Consider the following 24,852-nt stretch of genomic DNA (forward strand, 5'->3'; position numbering starts at 1 on the left):
AGCGCAATCGAATCTTTATAATTATTATAAACCTACTATGTTCTGAATTTCGTGAGAATCGTTAGAGCCGTTTTCGAGATCCGGTGAAATACAAACATATAAACAGAAGTTGCTCGTTTAATAGTATAGGATAGAATGGTATCTAGTTTAGAAACAGGCAGTGAGTATAGAATGTATTCGATAATTATTTCGTCGTCTGTTGGTGATGGAAGTGAGTGAGCAAGTTCATGTGTGTGGGACTGTGTCAAAATTATGACTTACTGGATACATGTTTAGATGACAGAGTATCTAGTGTATCAAACAAACAGAGTATCTAGTTTCTACCAATAACATTGTTTCATTCTCATACTAAGTCTCATTTGAGAATCCCACCATCAGAGCTCTGTTTTATTTCAACTAGCAAAATGTAACTATGTGCGTCTTCACTGTCTACATTTGAGACAAACAAGAAGATAATGGGGATGGAACGTTGTAACAAAATAAATTGCTTTTCCTCAGCTGACAAATGTGTTTCGTGTTGAGTTTTTCTTGTGCTGCAACTTGCAACGCCGGCTGGGGACTGAATGAGTCCTTGACTCGAGGCAGCCTCCTCGAGTGTGTGCACTTGAAGCAGAAGCAGAGCCCAGAACTCACAAAAGGGACTTTGTCCTTGAATTTCTTGCTGATAAATAATGCTGTTGCCGTGGACTTGGATAAATAAATGGAGTGCAATTCAAATATATTGAGAGAAGGAATACAACATTCTGCACATTGAATGTAATAACACTGTCTTGGAATTTTTTCTTGTTTAGAAATGTTTCAGAATACCACATACTGTAGCCTATTTATATTTGTTCACTAGGTGGGGAGTGGAGAATGATATATATCCTTGAATAGAAATATATCGAGAGAAGGGATGAAACAATCTGCACATGGAATGTAATTGCACTGTCTTGGAATGTTTTATTGTTTAGAAATGTTCGAGAATACCACATACTGCAGCCTATTTATATTTGTTCACTGGGTGGAGAATGTATAGTAATATTCATCCTTGAATAGAAATAAATCAAGAGAGAGGATACCCACAAGATTTTGCACATCAAAAGTAATAGCACGGTCTTGGAATGTTTTATTGTTTAGAAGTGTTTGAAAATACCACATATTATAGCCTATTTATATTTGTTCACTGAGTGGAGAGTTGAGAATAATATTTATTTTTGAATAAAAATATATTGAGAGAAGGGATAAAACAATCTGCACATCAAATGTGATAACACTGTCTTGGAATGTTTCATTGTTTAGAAATGTTTGAGAATACCATATACTGTAGCCTATTTATATTAGTTCACTGGGTGGAGAGTAGAGAACAATATTCAATCTGAATAAGTAACTATGTAGGGACTCCCATGAAAGGACTTGATCGAAGGGAACTCTATAGAAATAAGAGAGGAAAATCGATGTATCAGAAACCAATGTGTTTGACAAAACACAGAAATTGGGAACGGTGCTTGGCAAACACATTGTATGTGCAAGCCAAACATATTATGTGTTTTTCAAGCTATGTTTAATGTAATGGAATTTATTAGGACGACAAAAATCGGACGTCTAGAAATCGATGTGTGTGTAACTAGCCTAGCATTTGTGGAAGTCGAATTTTTGCCGTCCTTATGGATTGTACCAGATTAAAGGAAACTTGCAAAGGGAGCATCGTCTGTTTGATCTAATGGAAATTATAAGGACAGCAAAAATTCGAACGTTCAAAAATCGATGTGTGAGTGACTGGCTTATCAGTGTAAGAGGAGAGTAATTGACGATATCAAAACTGTGTTATATATTTGGTGGAGTGGGAGCCAACGCTATCTATCAGCCAATTGTATAACTAATAGATGGCCTCAGTTTGCAATACTCGCTTGTGATTGGCCGGAGGAGTGGCGAGATTCGGGCGAGGCTTAGTGAGACAACCAATCGCATTGCGAGAAGTATTGAAGTTGGTTTATCAGTCCTCGCCTGTGATTGGCTAAAAACTCATATATTGTATGATATTAAATCATATCATATTTTCTCTTCACACTCCATTCAAAATGTTCAGATATTTGGTACTATCTCATGACTATCGGATAAGTTTGACAAGATATGAGGCTGCACAACAGATTAGATGACTAATATTACACAAAATCGAAAATAGATGTTCTATGAAGTAAAAAAAATGATTAATTGAATCGTTTAAAATAAAATAAAAATTTATAAAATTTATTGATTGCAGCTTAGCGCTGAGAGTAGGAAAGTTAAGAGATGGACGACTATAGCCTATAGTCTACTTCAAATTATCTGCAAAAAAAATCTGCTAACCTCTAAAAAATCAACAAGAATATTAAAAATCGAAACAGAGTCAGTCATTCCATTCTATTGATTGAAATTAATCATAAAGCTTGATTTTTTATTATTGATTCATTAAGATGGATTCTTCAGAAACTTTCTAATCTTCTGAGAGTATTTTGCATCAAGTTAAGTGCTTACAGAGTTCTGAGTTTTTAAGATAAATTCAAATATTTTTTTAATCAAATTGCAATAAATTATTGTGAAATTGGAAATGATTAACATTCTGTGATGGAAAACAATGATCGAAACAGTCAGAATCGGTTGAAATTGGGAAATAAACTACTCCAAATAATTCGTAGTCTACAATAATAGTGTGGAAACTATATAGGGTAAGGGCACCAATTATTGACACTTTAAGGAAAATTTTGCAGTATTTTCTCAATAGTTTCTGACTACATGGACCAATTCTCACTTTTTAAAGTTTAAACTATTGGCCAATATCTGTGCTACAACTCCTAATTGAAGTTTAAGGTCTGAGACTTCATTATATTTTTCTATTAGCTAAAATATAGGAGCATGTTTTCTCCCATATTAGTGACACCCATGAATCAATTATTGACTTGTAAAAGTACCAATTATTGTCACCTATGAACCAGTTATTGACGTCTTAAAGTACCAATTATTGACAATCTACATAACCTTAAATGATAAATGAATAGTGTAAGAATGTTCAAAGTTGCCTCGAAAGCAAAGTAGATCAGGAAAGAGGATGAGAAACGTAAGATGAATGCAATCAACAAATCGAACATGAAATGTGTTCTGAATAGGAGCTCGATGTGTTCTGATTTATATTGTACAAAGATTTAGGATCCATACTCCCACATGCTTTGAGTTGTTTTAAGTGAGGAAAATGTTATCAACATTTCATGTATTTCAGCATAGTACCACAGGTTGTGATTTGAACATATTGATGAAGCGAATTCAATCAACGTGACTATTTTGAAATTGTAACTCTTCCATCATTTCAAACATAAAAATAAAAAATCTGGTGTGGCGCACTCACACAACTTTCCTTGCAGTTATGGAAATTGATCACCTGACGCTAGTGTTCCCGCGCATCTCAAGTCTAATATACAAAGATTTGAGCCAGCTGGTGACAGGGCGATAACGCTGAAGACACACATGAGGTCTGCTATCTCTTCATAGTGAATGATTTAATAGAATCAACAATAATTTGCAATTGAATAATCACATTTTCTCGAATTTAAAGCTTATTTTCAATTTTAGGTGAAAATGTTACTGAACATTAATTGTAGAGATGTTCATGCTCAATCTACTCCATTTGATTTTTTTTTGTTTAAATTGTATCTGAAGCCTGATAATTGGGAATCTAAAATCGAACTTTGCATTGATGGGGCGGAGCTCCTGAAATTTTTACAGATATGGGACTTGTGGCAGTTGATAGAGCTTATCGATTACTATTTTAGGTATGAATTTGATCAAAATCGTTGGAGCCGTTTTCGAGAAAATCACGAAAAAACCTGTTTTTGACAACATTTTAGCCGCCATCTTGAATTGCATCTGATCGAAATTGTTCGTGTCGGATCCTTATATTGGAAGGACCTTAAGTTTCAAATTTCAAGTCATTCCGTTAATTGGGAGATGAGATATCGTGTACACAGACGCACATACACTCATACACACACACACACACACACACACACACACACACACACACACACACACATACAGACCAATACCCAAAACCACTTTTTTGGACTCAGGGGACCTTGAAACGTATAGAAATTTAGAAATTGGGGTACCTTAATTTTTTTCGGAAAGCAATACTTTCCTTACCTATGGTAATAGGGCAAGGAAAGTAAAACTCGAACAAATCCGTATAGAGTAGATTATTGAGAGAATCGGATAAGAGAACCAAGAAAAACTTCACCACTTGAAACAATGTGGAAAGAGTGTTCCAACGTGTTCTCTTTTGATCATATTGACGCGAATATTTATTTTTGTTTTGGGATGCTGTAATCCGCATTAGAGAATGAGGAGGAGGAGGAGGAGGAGGAGGAGGAGGAGGAGATAAGAGACAAAAATAACATTTGTTTCACATACATATAATATAGTGAGGTTCACTTTAAACTGTCAGCATTGATTGAATGGAAAGCCTTGATGTTATCCATAAGGAATGCTGACAGTTGAAAATGAATAGAAATTCCTTCCCATGATTCGTAGGACTAATCCTCAGTCAACAAAGGATTGGAATACTTTCGGATCTGTTGAAAATACATTACATGAAGCATTTATGTGGTCTCTTCCAAGTTCCAACTTCAAATGAGTCTTGTGCTTGAGAATCGAATTGAATTTATTTGAATCAACATGATTTCCAAAACTCCTCTTGTCCAATATTGATTTTAATCCCTCTTGAATAATTTTAATTAGTTCAAGAACAATTAGGTAGCCATCAAGAGCCGTTCGAAACTAAGTGATATAATATTGATAGAATCTTCTATGAAACCATACCTATCAATCCTATCAATTAAAATTTCCTACCAACAATTTATGATTTGTTTTCAAATGCCTAAAATGAACTGATCAATCAGTCCATATTCATATTCTAATTCTAATATTCAAATTTCATTTTTTCGAAGTAGGCTACGACATTGATTATAAAATAATTATTGTAAATTATTATAAATAAATCATTGACATAAATAATAAAATATTCTTCTTCTTCTGCTTCAATCGTCCGATTGGTTGGCAGCTTTCCATCTTTGTCTGTCCAGAGCCAGCTGTTTTAGTTGGGTATAGCTCTGGACCCCAAGATCCCGGGTTATCTGCTTCAAATATTGTAGCCGAGGTCTTCCACGAGCCCGTTGTCCACTGATTGCACCTTCCAGTATTGTTAGCGTGAATTCGCTGTGTCTTATAATATGTCCTATCCAAGAATGCCGTCTGTCCCTAAGAGATTTCAATAGAGTTTTTTGTGTCTCTTCAGCCCTTTGAAATACTTCTTCATTTGTTTATTCTATCGGTCCATTTTATTTTCAGCATTCGCCTCCAACACCATACTTCAAATGCATTAATTGCCTTTTCTTCCGCCTTACCGATAGTCCATGTCTCTGAGCCATATAGTGCAATACTCCAGATACAACTCTTTGAATAAAATATTATCATTATCATAATCAGACATCATTATGAGCTGATTTATAGTCTTACCAAACTCAATCTTAATCTAAAATTGAATTGATGGGGCGGAGCTCCTGAAATTTTTACAGATATGGGACTTGTGGCAGTTGATAGAGCTTATCGATTACTACTTTAGGTATGAATTTGATCAAAATCGTTGGAGCCGTTTTCGAGAAAATCACGAAAAAACCTGTTTTTGACAACATTTTAGCCGCCATTTTGAATTGCATCTGATCGAAATTGTTCGTGTCGGATCCTTATATTGGAAGGACCTTAAGTTCAAATTTCAAGTCATTCCGTTAATTGGGAGATGAGATATCGTGTACACAGACGCACATACACTCATACACACACACACACACACACACACCACACACACACACACACACACACCACACACACACCACACACACACACACCACACACACACACATACAGACCAATACCCAAAACCACTTTTTTGGACTCAGGGGACCTTGAAACGTATATAAATTTAGAAATTGGGGTACCTTAATTTTTTTCGGAAATCAATACTTTCCTTACCTATGGTAATAGGGCAAGGAAAGTAAAACTCGAACAAATCCGTATAGAGTAGATTATTGAGAGAATCGGATAAGAGAACCAAGAAAAACTTCACCACTTGAAACAATGTGGAAAGAGTGTTCCAACGTGTTCTCTTTTGATCATATTGACGCGAATATTTATTCTTGTTTGGGATGCTGTAATCCGCATTAGAGGATGAGGAGGAGGAGGAGGAGGAGGAGGAGATAAGAGACAAAAATAACATTTGTTTCACATACATATACTATAGTGAGGATCACTTTAAACTGTCAGCATTGATTGAATGGAAAGCCTTGATGTTATCCATAAGGAATGCTGACAGTTGAAAATGAATAGAAATTCCTTCCCATGATTCGTAGGACTAATCCTCAGTCAACAAAGGATTGGAAAACTTTCGGATCTGTTGAAAATACATTGCATGAAGCATTTATGTGGTCTCTTCCAAGTTCAAAAGAGTCTTGTGCTTGAAAATCGAATTGAATTTATTTGAATCAACATAATTCCCAAAACTCCTCTTGTTCAATATTGATTTTAATCCCTCTTGAAGAATTTTAATTAGTTCAAGAACAATTAGGTAGCCATCAAAAGCCGTTCGAAAGTAAGTGATATAATCATTGATAGAATCTTCTATGAAACCATACCTATCAATCCTATCAATTAAAATTTCCTACCAACAATTTATGATTTGTTTTCAAATGCCTAAATGAACTGATCAATCAGTCCATATTCATATTCTAATTCTAATATTCAAATTTCATTTTTTCGAAGTAGGCTACGACATTGATTATAAAATAATTATTGTAAATTATTATAAATAAATCATTGACATAAATAATAAAATATTCTTCTTCTTCTGCTTCAATCGTCCGATTGGTTGGCAGCTTTCCATCTTTGTCTGTCCAGAGCCAGCTGTTTTAGTTGGGTATAGCTCTGGACCCCAAGATCCCGGGTTATCTGCTTCAAATATTGTAGCCGAGGTCTTCCACGAGCCGTTGTCCACTGATTGCACCTTCCAGTATTGTTAGCGTGAATTCGCTGTGTCTTATAATATGTCCTATCCAAGAATGCCGTCTGTCCCTAAGAGATTTCAATAGAGTTTTTGTGTCTCTTCAGCCCTTTGAAATACTTCTTCATTTGTATTCTATCGGTCCATTTTATTTTCAGCATTCGCCTCCAACACCATACTTCAAATGCATTAATTGCCTTTCTTCCGCCTTACCGATAGTCCATGTCTCTGAGCCATATAGTGCAATACTCCAGATACAACTCTTTGAATAAAATATTATCATTGTCATAATCAGACTTCATTATGAGCTGATTTATAGTCTTAAGCTGCGTACACCTATTCGTGCCTCCAACCCGCACCGAGCACGCTCCTCCCTCGTACCGCCCTCGTACCGCCTTCGTACCACCATCGAACCACAGTCGGACCACCCACGCACCCATCATGAACGTTACGGAAGATGTTAGATCTTCTCGCGTTCCCCGTGTAACTACTCTTGCTCCCCGGTCGATCATCAATCGCTCTGCTGGAGTGACGTTCGGTTGCGGAGCAGAGCGACAGTCTGTACGCACCTTTATAATACCAAACTCAATCTTCATCTAAAATTGAATTGAACGTTATTAGACTACATTTTAGACGTACTAAAAGCTTGTGGATTTTGACTCTCGAAATGATGTCATCAGTTCAATCATGTCACGGTTTTGTTTATGAGCTTGAAAAACGACGTAAAATGGATGTTTTCCAATTTCATCTGAGTTCATCACGAATACGTTGTAATTAATGAGATTCCTATCCAAACACTATGATTCGAAACCAGCCATTGTACAGTTTGATTAATGTGAGACACTAATAAACAATCTGATCGTATCAACAATACAGTTCACATTGAATTGTCATAATTGAATGAATTGGGAGTATTGATGCTATTCATATGGAATTCTGACTCTTTGAAGTGGATCTGACTGCTATAGCTGACCCATATCAGCTCATAATGAAGTCTGATTATGACAATGATAATATTTGATCAGTTCAATCAATGTCGTAGCCTATAATCACTATTTCGGATGAATGAAATTTGAATATTAAAATTAGAATATGAATATGAACTGAATGATCAGTTTATTTTAGGTAGAATTCGTCTGTAATTGTAATTTATTTATTTGCAAAAGAAAATCAGTAAGAAACATAATGAATAAAACAACCAACAATCTTGAACGCCTTATAGAAATTAGGAAACAATATTGTATTTGCTTTTTGGGATGTATTTGATTGTTTATTTTTTTAAATAAAGATTTTGAATTTGAATTATTATGTACATAAAATGTATAAGTTTATACAACTTACAAAACTGTATTATTAATTCAATCTTTCTTCTGCACTGTCAATAAGAGAGGAGCCTTAAAAGGTTCTTACATAGAGAAAACGGTTCCATGAAGTACTATTCAAGAAATCGTTATTGTATGTTAACAAGCAGAGTTAACTTGGTCCTTGTCATATAGTGCTTTACTAGGTCAAACTGTTGGCAGTGAGTCGCTGGAAACCACTTGCATATAATTAAAATTTTTCTTACATATTTTTCATATAACCGAAACTATCCACTATAACCGTTATATCCACTATTTTGAGAGCTTGTGACTTAATAAGGACAATAATAATATTTCATCAGTTCAATCTACGTAGCCTAAACACTATTTTGGAAACATGAGACTGGATTATGACAATAATTGTATTTTATCTTTTCAATTCATTATTTTGAAAAAGAATTTGATTAGTTTTGCTTAGCAGGGTGGACTCTAGGGAACAATACTCTCGCATCACTTCATTCTACTAAAACATACGCGGCGACGAGAGAAAGATTGATTGATTGAGTACTTTATTTATGTAGATTACAATATATACTGGCTTATACACTTATATACAATAGCTTACAATACAGCAAAATTATAGATGAATTTACATAATATAGACTAAGAAAATAGCTATTGAACTTTATATGATATGAAAAAAAAACAATTTGTAATAACTATAGATAAAATAGATAATATTGTTATGCATCTACGGAGATTTGGACATATCAATGTCCATTCTTCGGAAAGAATATTCAAAGTATCCTTCCCACTAACTCTCTACCAAATCTCTCAAGAGAGAGAGAGAGAGAGTGTGTGAGTGAGAGGTTTTCTATGATGAGATTCATTCCAAACTGTCAGCACGCTTCATAAATTACACCAACATTTCCTATTCATACAATGCTGACAGTTTGAAATCAGTCCCACTATACCAAGAAATATTTAAGGCATTGAAAGCTTTTCTTAGGGAGATTCACTTCAGCACTCCTTATGAATAATACCAATGCTCCCCTATCCAACCAATGCTGACACTTCAGAGTGAATCTGACTATTGCAATTCAATTAAACATTATCAGTTGTTCCGAGCAGACTGTGGTGATTTACATCGACAGAGATGCTTTCAAATAGTTATGAATATTCAAATGCTATGCAGATTGCTGAGCTAAACTGTTAGCTCTCAACTGGGAAACGGTAGTCTGGGATTCCTGGGTCCAACTGCAGTCTGCTTCTGCAGGGTTCCTAGTCGAATTGTAATAGTCAGTTCCACTCTAAAGTGTCAGTATTCGTTGAATGGGGGAGCATTGATGTTATTCATAAGGAGTGCTGAAGAGAATCTCCCTAAGAAAAGCTTTCTATACCGTAAATATTTGTTGGTATAGTGGGACTGATTTCAATCTGATAGACACTGACATTGTTTGAATGGAAACGTTGGTGTTACTTATGAAGAGTACAGACAGTTTGGAATGAATCTCATCATAGAAAAGCCCAGCTCTCTCTCACTCTCTCCTATAAACGTAAAATTCCGAATATTTTTGCCATTACCTCGCAGATCCGATCTGTATACAGCGCTTAAGGGCCGGAAAGCTGGGTGGACAACTTTTTCGGAAATCGGAAATAATGTGTTGCCATGTTATTTTCGAATCAAGAATATTGGAAGCTCCCAGCTCTTTCCTATTGGAGATCATTTCAGTTTTTCTGGGATCGGATGCTATGGATACAGGAGAGGTCCTCTATGTTCACCGAAACAACGAAAATAAGGGCTGAAGGGCCAGTAAGTTGAATGGACAACTTCCATTTCTAGATAGGAATTAATGAGTTGTCATGCTATTTTCGAGAGAAGATTGGGGTTTTTACATATACGAGATTATTATACACTTTCCAGCTACGGTACTAGCCAAGCTAGTACAAAATTGAACAATATAGGGAATTATCTATTCAAGAACCCATTCAATTCAAGGTATACTACCATAGAGAAACAATAGCGTAAGTAGATATCTCATGGTATAGGGCGATTATGTCGCAGCTTTTACTGTTATCTCAAGCCGATTACTGTCGATTATTGTCAATTTTTACTGTTTTGTTGGGGTAATAGTGTATGAACGGCACAATTTGAGGGACTACCAGCGTCACACAGCTGCATAGGAAAGAACTATGTGAACTATCAGCTTGGATAACAATAGAAGTTGCGACATAAACGCCCTATACCATGGGATATCTATGCTATCGTTTCTCTATGATACTACTTACAAAATTACAATTCTTCCCGATAAAGTACGGCAGAGTACATTTACGCACAGATATGAGCTTTGCAAGCTAGCCCACTATCTTCACAAAATAGCATTTTCAATATGAAATTGATTTGATTGGAGAAACAAGATGAATCATCATCTACTACTAAAACTGACCATTTTCAAATGAACAAAAAAAAACTGGTGTGGCGCACTCACACAACTTTCCTTGCCGTTATGAAAATTGATCACGTGACGCTAGTGTTCCCGCGCATCTCAAGTCTACTACTATTCAAAGATCTAAGCCAGCTGGTGACAGAACAATAACGCTGGAGACACACGAGGTTTGCTATCTCTTCATAGTGAATGTTTTAATAGAATCAACAGTTGTCAACAGATTGCAATAATTGAAATAATCACATTTCTCGAATTTGGAGCTTATTTTCAATTTTAGGTGAAAATGTTACTGAACATTAATTGTAGAGATATTCATGTTCAATCTTTTCCAGTTGAAATTTTTGTTTAAATTGTATCTGAGACCTGATAATCGAGAATCTAAAATCAAACTTTGCATAGATCGGGCGTAGCTCCTGAAATTTTACAGATATGGGACTTGTGGCAGTTGATATAGATAGCTTAACAATGACTATTTTAGGTATGAATTTGATCGAAATCGTTGGAGCCATTTTCGAGAAAATTGCAAAAACCCTGTTTTTGACAACATTTTCGCAATTTTAGCCGCCATCTTGAATTGCATTTGATCGAAATTGTTCGTGTCGGATCCTTATAGTGTGAGGACCTTGAGTTTAAAATTTCAAGTCAATCGGTTAATTGGGAGATGAGATATCGTGTACACAGACGCACATGCACTCATACACACACACACACACACACACACACACACACACACACACACACACACACACACACACACACACACACACACATACAGACCAATACCCAAAACCACTTTTTTGGACTCAGGGGACCTTGAAACGTATAGAAATTTAGAAATTGGGGTACTTTATTTTTTTCGGAAAGCAATACTTTCCTTACCTATGGTAATAGGGCAAGGAAAGTAAAAACTCTTAAATAACACAAAATAAAAGTTTATATTCAAAAACTTGACTGTAGTATCCTCAAAATAGTTCAAAAACTAATTATCTACTAGCAGTTCGTCATTAATAGTGAAATAGATGAAAATTTGGAACAGAATAGAACGCAATTCAACTCATCAACAGTAGCACCTGTTAAGAAGATCAGGTAACTCAACTCTAACCATTGAGAAATGGATTCATATTTTCCATAAATTAAAGACATGAACCATGTGATTATATCTTGCTCAATTAGTGACGACGTATCCTTGAATAGGGCGTAGATACAATCTCCACCTCTGGTACAGCTTTTATGCAAAGAAAAACATTATTTAATCGTGTTAAAGTAGAATTTAGAGCTACCTTTTTACAGTCCTTTTCAATCGCATATCCTTTTATTCGCGGACAGGAACATCCCTGGATGAATTCATTAGAATTAATGATCTGTATTCAGGTTGTGTGAGATTTCCCTACTCTTTTTGATACGATCGTACTCTCTGTCATCCTTTCTCTTTCTCTCTGGAGTTTCCTCTTGTCCTCCCATACCCTCTCTCTCGTTCTCTCTTGCCTCTGTTTTTGGAATCATAAATCTTCTTTCTGTTTCACTCTCTGGCCTCTCACTCTCTCTCTCTGTCTTTTTCTCACACATTCTCTCTCTCTCTCTGACTTCTCTCTCAGTGTTTAAAAACTCTCTCTTTCGCAGTGCACTTCTGTCCAACAGGCTTACAACAGATTTGAATACCTCATCCCAGATTAATTGAATCTTTTCCGTGTTTCCCAACAAAAGCCTGAATGAACCTGAGACGTTTGGAGACACGGAGTTGAATTAATTTTATTACACAAACATTATCGACTTGATTCAACAACACCTGGATACCAGGGCTTAACGATTTGGTAGCCTTTTATTACTTTCAGCACACTATGGGTCCTGATTCAATTCCTGGATACTAGTGCTGAACGATTTGGAAGCGTTTGATTACTATTGGTGCAATATTTGATTATTAGGTCTCAATAGATTTGTAATGTAGTTACAATACTATTGTCTGCCTGAACTAGCCATAGTTTGAATTAACCGCTCATTATGATCGTTCATTGTTCCACCACAGACTGTTGTATTCTTTCCTCTACAATGTAGTTACAATACTGCAATACAGTAGTTCAAATTAGCAACTCACTATGGTCATCCATTGTCTTACCACAGCTATAGAAGCGAGTTCTGTCATTTGTGGTTTAACTCAATGACAGATTCCCACATTATGGTGAGGTCCACGTTATAATGGCAGTATTTGATTAACATTGTTGTTGCTATCATTGTCTATCATTTGGAAAAGGAGATTGCGCCATCTTTTTTCACCTCCACAACGTTGCCAGATCGTTTTTCAACAATGTAGAAATATAATTCATGAACGAAATTCCTAATCTATATTATTAAAATGTTTTGCAATAATGTAGAGATATCATTTATGAACGAAATTATTAATCTATATTATGAAAATGTTTTTCAACAATGTGGGCTGTGTCCTTTTTTTCTTCCACCATTTAGATTTTTTGACAAGTTCCTGATCCCCCTGTTTTAGGTGGGCAGTGGATGCTATTTAATCTATCTATATGTAGAAATATTATTTATTAATAAACGGAATATTTAATCTGAATTATTATAAAAATTAATCATTATATCATTGGAAAATATATTTTCTTGACGAATAAGATACTGTATATATTTAATCATTTTCAACAAGAATGAACAGATAATATCTTATCAGGTATACTGGTATCAGCTATACTCTATAGATGACAGTGGCAAGGCAAAAAATCTGCAACGCTGTTCTTTATATTTCCATTATCTTTACAAGGTGAGGGATTATTCTTTTCTCTTTGGTCTCACCATAGAGAGACAATAGCGTACCTAGATATCCCATGGTATAGGGCGATTATGTCGCAGCTTTTACTGTTATCTCAAGCCGATTACTGTCGATATTTACTGTTTTGACCGGGTATGAACAGCACAATATGAGAGACTACCAGCGTCATAAAGCTTCACGGGAAAGAAATACATGAACTATCGGCTTGAGATAATAGTAAAAGTTGCGACATAAACGCCCTATACCATGGGATATCTACTTATGCTATTGCTTCTCTATGGTAGTACTAACTAGCTACTAACAATAACAAAATAATATTCAATTCTCATCTCATGATATCCATTGACTGTCTTGAAGAGAAATGAGAAGGATGTAAAAGCATTTGTAGCTACACAAATTTTATCGAAAGACATATTGGTGTGTAATAGTGTGAATATTGAGTGGGTATTATTGTAGATGTTTTTGTGTATCTTATATTGTTTTTCAGGTTTTTGAACTGGAATGAACTTTGATTTTACTGTTTGTTGAACCCTGCGTTTTTAGTGTGAGAATTGACTCTGTCTTGTTTGAATTTGCTAACTTGTTGCTCAGTTGTCAAAATTAGAGCAATTTTCGTGCATTTTCCAAGTGCAGTTTCAATTTCATGTCGAAAAAGCCACTGTATTTGAAAATTGTACGAGCATTGACCTTTTTGCAGCTTTGGCTTTTCCACTGGAAGTTATGCTCAACGCTCGTGGAGGGGGAATAATTTTCAGTGAAAAGGCCTCAGTTCGAATTGAGACGTAACTGGGAAAACATGTAACGGTGTGCGATCCTAGGTCCTTTGAATGGGCCCATTTCCCATTCAGAGGGACAAATTGTTAAGTTTTTAGTTATCAGTAATTTTTATCTAGTTGATTAGGAAACCAAATTTTATAGAGTTAGTGGGGGTAGAATCAGGAAATTTTTTGTGCGTGTGAGTTCAAGTATAGTGAGTTTTATTAAAGCGTATGTGAGTGTTTCTGAAGAGTCCAAGTTTGAATATTGTTAAAATGGTGAGTGCAAAACTTTTGTTGTTTTTCTTATTAAGCTCAAAATTTAATTTCATAGAATGACCAAGGCCCAAATTTAAATGCAGCAAGTTAGCAGGTTCCCAAAATGTGTAGATTGGAATTGAATATATTTTTTGTGAATCAATTGCTGAATCACTTTGTTCTGTTTGAAAATTTGACATGTTACCTGACTTTTATTAATTCGTTCCATTCATTTAGAGTTCAATAAACCTGAAGTTGAATTTTATTAGTATTTTTCATTGAGGCTCCTGACTCGTAGTTGCTAGTTGCTATAATAGGTGACAATTTATGATAATGATGATAGTCTGTGCATTTGAATGAACGAATCAACTAAAAGCTCCCAACCAATCAAGGATTCAAACACCGTTAGATGATTTGATAGTGGTAAATTTTAGCAAATATTATAGAAAAGAAGAAACAACCCCCCTCCGTTTTCAGGTGTAATCTTATCAAAGATCCACGAGGGGTAGAATCAGATCAAAGAAACGAAAGCAAAACCAACAAGGAACGGAACAAGCAATAAGGCGGCAGTTGTAAGGTGAAGCAATTCAAAGCAATCGATCTGCCAAGTTCAACAGGCTTATTGCGAGACCCACTTCAGACTGTCAGCATTGGTTAAATGGGAATCGTCGTTGTTATAGATAAGACATGCTGACAATCCCAACCTAATAGTTTAACTGTCAGTGTTGTTTAGATTGAAATCGTCGTTGTTATTTATCAGGAAAGCTGACAGTTGAAAGTGAATCTCACGATAGTAAACAACCCCTCCAACACCAATATATTATAGATCCCGTGAAAGGGGAGCTCGTGCTGAGGAAGAACGGAATCTACAGTATTTGCTGAACAGTTTCTGCAAACATTTTTGGGAATCTTCCGTTAGAATGCGCAAAAGGCGTGAAATGTTCCTGGGAGAAATATGCCGCTGGTATTTGGTATGCAAATTTGCACTGTCTGGGTTGTATTTCACCTCTATCTGCTAAGGATTGTATGTTATACGCATGGATAGGAATAAGGGTTTATCTGAATTGAAAGTATATTCCTCCCAAGTATTCTTCCCATGATAAAGTTCTTCCAGATTCATGTGTTCAGGCTCTTTCTTTCATTGGTGGCGAGGGGGTTTCAAGCAAGTTCATATTAGTTTTTTACATGGGTGGGACCAAGGTATCTAGAATACATATTCTAGATATTCTGTATTCTAGATACCTTGGGTGGGACATAATCAAAGTAGAAAATAGGCACGAACTCTAATTTAATACATAGTAGGGTGTTATTTATAAGCAAATTGAGGTTTCAATAAATACATTTCAAATTCTATGTAGATTCCTGTATGTACATCAGAGAATTATTTGTATGATGAAATTCATGGCACGATATACATGAATAGATATCAAATCAGTTCTGAATAAACACCAATCAAAATGGTTGATGCAATAAATTGGGATAACAAGGCAATTTGGAGAGGATACACGAGTATCTTATCAACAAAGTAGTGGATAAGATAGAATAAATTAATATATGAGATTGTGAAGCTTACTACCTTGAACTAAATTTTTATTTGAGGATGGACTTGAGAATAGAATTGATATAAGAAAGAAAAACATAAAAATCCGAGTACCCTTTTTTAAATTGTAAAAAAACAATTCTAAAAAAGGTACATAGATTTTTATTTTTTTCATTTTATTCAAGAGTAGCCCTAACAAAAACGGATAATGAGAAAGAAACAATATATTCTTCTTAAGTTGACGTTGATAATAATATAGCTTCAATACAACTTTTCTTCGTTTCAAATTATTATTCCATTCATAGTCATGCTTTGTTTTATTCCTGTAAAACTGGGAAGTCAACTGTTATGGTTGAGCAGTTTACAGGTCTGGTATAATCTTATTCTGGTGGAAATGCAAGTTTTGTAGACTTGTGTCACATTCTTGCGGAGTTCTCAAACACTTTACATCACGCATGACATATTTGCAAGCTGAAAAGTACGGTTTACGACTCACGAAAAAAGCTGCTTTGTATTATTTCAACAAGACCACTAGTTTTCCATATCAAGTGAAGGTATGGGTGAAAACCCTTCTCTTTTTTTGAATCCTCATATTGTATGACTATTCCAGTTTTAAATCATCCAAGAACTATTCTGAACAACTCCTCTTCATCAATCATCAACTGCCACTAGATTCTTCTGCATAACTTCTCCTATATCGATCTACATAGACTCTCACGTGACCATAGTCTTCATAATATTTCATTTCTTTCATTGTAATGTCGTCAGTCTTTTGCTGCACACTTTGATAATAATACATTATTTTTTGATATTATTATAGCTTGAGCGATATTTTTGACGTCTCCTAATATCAACCAATTTGTTTATTCCAAACAAGCGGAGCTATGTCTCTTACGCTATGAAATACAGGTCGCCGCTCCAATGGTTCCCACGTAGCCATCGCTCGATATTTTTGGCAGCTTATGTGCTCTAAGCTAAACAATGACACTACCACAGCTTGAAATGTGATCAAATACAGGAATAACTTACTTATCATGGTGTAAACTGTTTCATAGCCTACGTATTAATACGCTGAAATATTTGCTACATCGCATGAAGACGCTACGGAGGTCTAAAACTGCCTCAAAGTTTACGGCCATCTAACTAGTAGTTCTGTGAACAGTAAACCTCACGCAGTATTCTCATCCACAAGTACCTGATTGGAACTATGAACCTTATGAAAATACAGCAATAGACTGGCTTCTACACACATCTGTGTAATCATTTGTCAGCTTATTTATGATGAATAATAATATTATTCTTTAGTCTGATTTTAACTCTTATATTGGCGTATGAAGGAGGCTCCTTTTTCCTTTTATATTATCCTTGAAATGCAAAATTACCAAAAACCTTGTATGTACGTCGACGCGCAATTAAAAAAGGAACATACCGGTCAAATTTCATGAAAATCTATCACCGCGTTTCGCCATAAATGCGCAACATATAAACATCTAAACATTAAGAGAAATGCCAAACCGCCGACTTGAATCTTAGACCTCACTTCGCTCGGTCAAATATACCTTACAGTTTGCATTTACCATTGACAAATTCTACCTTTTGACAAAAAATCGAACTACAATACAGAGTAAGATTCATAGCTATACATTGCCTTGTTCTCTTTACGTTTACTGTCAATATTATTGTATCCATTTTTTGGACCCCTCTGTAGATACATCTTACAGATACATTGTCCTCAGACACTGTTACATTTCGAGTTGCTAACAAAAAATTTTTTGTTTGCAGAAATTCGAGTGGCCAGTAGCACGAGCCGTGGAATGCCATGAAGTGCTGTCAGTGCAGCTGTACACCCACAACCGCTACCTCAGTGACAAACTGGTGGGCAGCTACTCACTGGTGCTGCAGAAGGTGGTCTCCGATGGCCGCATCACTGTCTGTGATACGCTTGTTGATCCCAACAACAAACCTCTTCCTGTGAGTACCATTATCTATATTCTGACACACCTTCTTCTTCTTCTTCTTCTTCTTCTTCTTCTTCTTCTTCTTCTTCTTCTGGAGGTTGGCTACCATCATGGCATTTTTAACTCTGTTAACTGCTGCTCGGAAGAGGTCCTGTGACGAGCAGTTGAATGCTTCCTTCAGGTTTCTCAACCAATACATTCTTTTGTATGTCCCACTGAACTCTTATCAACTAGTTTACCCTATATTATGAGGTGCAAAATTACTTACTTCGGTCCTCTAATAATGACACAACTAGTATATCATAATATTACAATTTTTTCCATTCTTGGAAACTTTGGTGCAGGTTGAATCGCTTTCGTACATCTGCAGGCAGTTGTGCTCAAGCACAGACTACTTGGTGCATAGCCACTGACCCCCACTGCACCTGTGGAGATGTGCAGACGATGCAGCACTTGGTGGAAGACTGCCCACTGTATTCCTATGAAGGGGGACTCAGGGGTATTCACCTGGCGGATGAGCGTTCCATGTCATGGCTGGAAGGGACTGTTGGAGAGCTTGGCATTTGACCTCCCAAAAATGAAGAAAACCCAACGAGACATATTTATGTTGAATATTATAAAATACATGTTAACCCTATAAGTACATTTTTTTATTAGTTTATCTATTTGTTGTTTTTTGAGTATTTTATTACTGAACTGGGCCTGGAAAAGCATAAGCATATATACATTATCTTTGCACACGTTATCTATCATCAATTTTGCACATATGGATCAAGTTGTTTACTCTGTAGGGTTGAGCTTTGAAAAACCCGACGTATAAAGAAGGAATACCTTGTAAAATAATAAAGTTAATTTCAATGAAATCACTTTCTGGCAGATCCTACATGCGAATCTCTTTTGTTGCGAATCTATTGTTGTGACAGTATTGTTGTCAAAGATATCCGTTTTTAAATCAAGGTGATGCATTTATCATGTCATATCCATTTCAAGGAAATCCCCTTTCTGGCAGATCTTACATGCGAATTTCTTTTTTTGCGAATCTATTGTTGTGAAGGTAATGTTTTCAAAAATATTCGTTTTTAAATGAAGGAAATCCATTTATCATATCATATCCATTTCAAGGAAATCACTTTCTGGCAGATCTTACATGCGAATCTCTTTTGTTGCGAATCTCTTTTGTTGCAAATCTATTATTGTGAAGGTAATTTTGTCCAAAAAATCAATTTTTTATTAATATTCCCGATAAGCAAATTTTATGAGAGAGTATATGGTCGCCAAATTTTAAAAGGTTTTTCTTCCAAAGCAAAGATCCAAAGAAATTCTTCTTCACAAAGCAAAGATCCTCTGGGATATAAATTAAGAGCAAAAGAAGGATTCTCACACAAAGTTCCGATCGGAAAGGCTGTTCAATTTGAATCATAATTAAATGCCACGAGACAGAACCAGAGAAAGTTTTTGAAGAAATTACTTCTCTGATTAGTTCTCTCTCGTGGGCTTTTTTGTCACGGATGATGACCACATGAGCTTTCTGCTTGTGCGTGGGTAATGGAAAGTTCGTTGCCGAATTGAAACGTCCATGTCATCGATGGGATTCGAACCCACGAACCCCGTAGTTTGTAACGCTCCTTACAACTATGTAAAATATAAATATGAATCATAGTTGACCAAATATAATTTTATATTCAAATTTAATCATGATTGGAATTTAACAGGCTTATGTGCAACCGGACTTTCAAATGTTATTCAAGAATATACTACTAATACGAATATAACGTTTTGATAATATTCTTTAGAGTATTTTTTCATGCAATTTTCAGGCAACAGTTGACCTTGAAATAACGTACTACAGCATGGACGAGGCATCAGCCGCCCCCAGCTCCCTACCCTCCGCCTCCGGCCTCGACATGGACCAACAGATGCTGGTCGACATCGAGCAGAACATCGCCAACCTGGAGAGGTCGATGACCTCCAACCAGGAGAGGTCCACCGCCTCCAACCAGGAGAGGTCAGCCACCTCCAACCGCCGCGGCAGTTGGCAGTCCACACCGTCCAGTTCCCCAAAGAGCAAGAAGGCCTTCCTCATGAGGGGCGGCTCGCTCTCCGCCCCCGAGAAGGAGAAATCACCTAATCCTGAACGGAAGAGGTGAGACTTGCTTCAAGATGTATCTTTCTTCAGATAATGTTGATAATGAGATGTAGTGATATTTATCCATGATGAGACACTGGGATGTTGTCTAGAAATATCATGAACTTATATGAAATATCAAAATTACATGCATGATTCAACATCAATGGTGTCATCTTCAGTGTGATAATACGAGTATTTCTCCAGTGCGAGTACTCTCACAGTAAATATCTTCTTCTTCTTCTTCTTTCAATCAGGGATTAGGGTATTGCCTGTTCCGACTCACATTCAGCTTGTAATTAGAATAAAAAAAAATAATAATAATAAATAAAATCTTTAAATTAATAACACCAATATAATCTAATGTAATATCATCATAAGCATCACTACAATCTACTGTTTTCATTTTATAATAAATATAATGATCATTGCCATCTTTTTCGTGGCCTGCCTATGTCTCTTTTGCCTACCGGTTTATACTTGAAAATTCTTTGAGGAAGCCTATCAGCTGACATTCGTTCCACATGCTCTTTCCATTGCTGACGATAAGATGCAACTCTCTCATTCAGGCAGAAGATATTCAGCTCTTTCCGTATATCCTCATTCCTGATGTGTGTCATTCTTCTGTCACAGCCCTTAGTTCTGCGAAGAAATCTCATCTCAGCTGCCTGCACTTTACTCTCAAGTGGCTTTGATGTTACCCACGATTCACTACCATAGAGTAGTAGTGGAGCTGCCATTGTCTTATAAAATTTCATTATCGTGCTTGTGGTGACTTTCTTTCCCAATGTCCTACTGATACTTCCACAAATCATTTGGAATCTTCCTACCTTCTCCTCTACATCCAATTCATCTTTATAACTAATTTCGCAACCCAGATATGTGAACTGAGACACCTGCTCCAATACCTTGTTGTCTATCACAATCTTTGATCTTATTGGGTACTTTCCTTTAAAAGCCATGATTTTGGTTTTCTCCTTTGATATCTTGAAATTATATTCTTTACAAATTTCATGCAGGATTTGAACTGATTTTTGGAGGTCATTTTCGTTCTCCTGTACTACACACAAATCGTCTGCAAACAACAGAGCATTCAGGTACACACCTTCACCAATATCAATTCCTAAATCTACTTTACATTTCCATTTTCGGAAAATGTGGTCCACATATACATTAAATAAAGTGGGTGATAGACTACACCCTTGTCTAACACTTTGGTTGACAGTGAATATGAATCCATTAATTGATTTTGAACATGTATGTAATTTTGCAATAAATTCGTAATATAGTTTCTAGACAACATCCCAGTGTTTCATTATGTACCTTTCTATCCATCTATTTTAAAGATCTTCTTAAAAATGGCTGTAATTTGTGAGTTTGATATATTATCCAAATTGTACAAGTATTTCAAATTATCGTTATTTGTGTTTATTATCTTCAATTAACTACACATTTCAAGTAATATTAACATATTGACATTTAAAACCAAAAACCTAACCTCCCTAATATTTCCTTTCACCTTGAAAATTGAATAGAGCCTTTTATGTTATCTCCATATACTGGACAAATTGAAATATCGCAGTACACCCCCTTCAAAATCTATCTTCAAGAAGTAAACTAAAGTGTGTAATGTTCAGTAGGCCTGAAAGGGGTGTTATGTCCGGTGGGTCAAGAGTGTAGATTCATGTACATTCTATTGGTTTTCCGTGTAGGTGGCTGATTGAGTTAGGGAATCCCTTTCATGACCTCCTAGATTTCAAAGCTTCTACCAAGACTGGATCAAATTCAATAGTTTTTAGTATATGGACATCTCAGATAATTTGACAAATGAAATTGAATATAGCTTAGATAAGAAGTATGTTTTATACCACGTAGCGCACAAGTGTACGTAATTATCTTCTACCTAGACTGAATGAAATTCAATTGTTTTTATTATATAGAGATCTCAGATGAATTGAGAAATTAAATTTAATATAGCTTGAATAAGAAGTATGTTACATACCACGTAGTGCACAAGTCTAGTGTACATTCACTTTAATTCAGAAACTTCTATTTTTAAATCAAACCCGAAACGCAGGAGTATGATGGTAACGACCAGTTACACGAAAAACCATTAAAAAATTATGTCATTTAACGATCTAACTTGTACAATTCAACGAGAACCAATTAACAAGTCTGATGTTAATAATCTCTTAAGTCAATATTCAATTACGTAATTTAATAGTATTCTATTACAATTTGATTTTTGTGAATTCAATTGAATCCAGATGCTGAAGACATAAATAAGTTCATTCTCTGAGATCATAAAAATTTTAATTCTGAAAATGTCAACCTCCCTCAAAATATATCATATTCTTCCTAATTCTTTTTTTAAAAATATAGAACATCTTTCGAAAGGCTATATCTCTCCATTTTGTAAACATATCCTACCTCTTTCTGTACAAAATGACCTATCTTTTCTCTTCAGTTTGTGAACATGATATCTAACCTATCTTTCGTTCGAAATGTATGATCTCCTCTCTTCATTGTGTAAACGTATCCAACCTATCTTTTCCATGAAATAATTTACATTTTCTATTTATTTTGTGAATATCATCAAGCCTATCTTTTGTACGGCCCTTTTTACCTTATCGTAAAGATATCCAACCTCTCATTTGTACAAAGTATTAGACCTCCTCTCAACAGTATGCAAAACCATCCAATCTTTTTGTACAAAAAGCACAACCCTTCCTCTCCATTATATAAACATATTCATACTCTCTTTTGTACAAAATATACAATCCTTTCTCTTCATTTTTGAATCATATCAGACCTATATTTCATAAGGCTCTTCCTCTTCATCTTGTAAACATATACAACCTCTCTCTTGTACAAAATGTAAAATAACGACTTTCTTAATTTTGTTGAATTCTCCATCTTTTTCTTCTCACAGCCGAACGCTGAAGGCGAGTGTGAAGAACCTGATTCGGCTGGGTAAGCAGAGACCAGGGAGAGACGATGCTCTGCTATTGCCAGACGCGCACCACTCATCGAACCCGGAACCAGCCGCCTTCTCTTGTCCGCCAAGGGCTCCCTCCCTCTCCTCTCTCTCCTCAGACAACGAATCCATCTCCTCCACGGCCGGAGACTATGTGCCAAGTACCAGGAAGTGAGTTTAATCCAAAAATCTGTCCTTATACAATCAGATTATAAGAGTTTGATCCAATTTCATATAAATAGAAAGAGTTTAGTTCAGTCTATACTGGATTCTAACAAACTGAATCAATTTCAAACTAGGATAAGAGAAATCGTATGAGTAGAAATATAGTGGAGTAGTAATTATAGAGTTCATATGATTAATTATGAACAAAAACTAGCATTAATTCAATGTTATTTATCCATTTTATTTACACCTGAAAATGACTCTTGAAGTGTTGCAACTGGTTGTCTTATAATGAAGTAAAGGGTACATGGTAGTAATTTTAATTTTCTTTCAATAATCAGTAGCCCTAGGAAGAAAAGTGAATATTGAAGATAGAGTGTATCAGAGAAGATACACCATGATACACTCCGATAGTACGACACTGATAATACGTCTATCTGCAAAGGAAGTATCAGAGTAGGTTTAGTGAGGTCCACGTTATAATGACAGTATTTGATTAACTTTGGTGTTGCTATCCTTGTCTATCATACAACAATACAGGTAGTACGATCAATTTCTAGCTCCACAACGATGTAAAAATATGATGAATAAGTACAGAGAATCGGCAACGCTATTTTCCCATCTTTATCCACTGCCATTATAACGTGGACCTGACTATAGCTGAGATTGTCGGAAACAATACATGTTCTCAAATGCTGCATCAGAACATATTGAATCAGCGAAGGTAGGAATAGAGGAGGAGGTAGGCGGAACATTATCCAAACACACTCAGATACCTTCTACAATACACTCCACATCCGCCGCACCACTATGTGACGACCCTAATTTAATGCCAGGGGAGAACAAAAAAAATGAAATAAACAATCGAAATATAGATGTGAAAAAGTCAAAGGTTTCACAAGGGAAATCAAGTTTATCTGTAATTCAATTGCTTGGAAACAAGATAGTGAATTAATATTTTTTTGAATCTGTAGCAGCATTTGTTAAAGTTTATCTTGAAGTTATCTCTTTGAATTCTCTCAAATGCCGATTTGCCAAATTATTATTAATTTGTTGCGTTTAGCCGCTTAAGTGAGCAGGGCTCTTGCAGCATGCAACACATCAAGTTCCTGTCTTATTCTATATGCTGGAGTTGCCTCTATCCCCTGATAGTTTCACAGCATTCACCTAATGTGTAGGGTACTCCAACAGCCTTTGAGTCAGAGTTCTTAAAAGAGTCTTAACATCTAAATCTCTCCATGATGTGGAGAACTGGTTGAAGAACCAAATTCCAGAATAATACGGTCCTTTCTCAAACAAAGTTGTCTTATGAACAAGGTAAGGATGGAATTCTAATTTCGGGTGCCATACGCATGTTGGGATCTGTTTGATTCAAATTTATGTCCATTCTTCATAACAAACGTAATTGCTTCCAAGGGCTGGAACAGGTAGCAGGTTTGGGTTTAAGAAAATTGGTTTGCCAAATAACTCAATTTCAGTGCATG

General features: G+C 35.8%; 1 protein-coding gene across 1 annotated transcript in view; it reads left to right on the plus strand.

Moving 5' to 3' along the window:
• Positions 1–24,852, plus strand: part of LOC111049113 (otoferlin) — a 314,833-nt gene that overhangs the window by 248,449 nt on the left and 41,532 nt on the right. The window contains 3 exon segments of the mRNA XM_039431573.1: positions 17,926–18,114; positions 19,919–20,244; positions 23,159–23,374. Of these exon segments, the coding sequence (XP_039287507.1) occupies positions 17,926–18,114; positions 19,919–20,244; positions 23,159–23,374 (731 nt within the window).

This window comes from Nilaparvata lugens, chromosome 6 (assembly GCF_014356525.2).
Source record: "Nilaparvata lugens isolate BPH chromosome 6, ASM1435652v1, whole genome shotgun sequence".
NCBI lineage: Eukaryota > Metazoa > Arthropoda > Insecta > Hemiptera > Delphacidae > Nilaparvata > Nilaparvata lugens.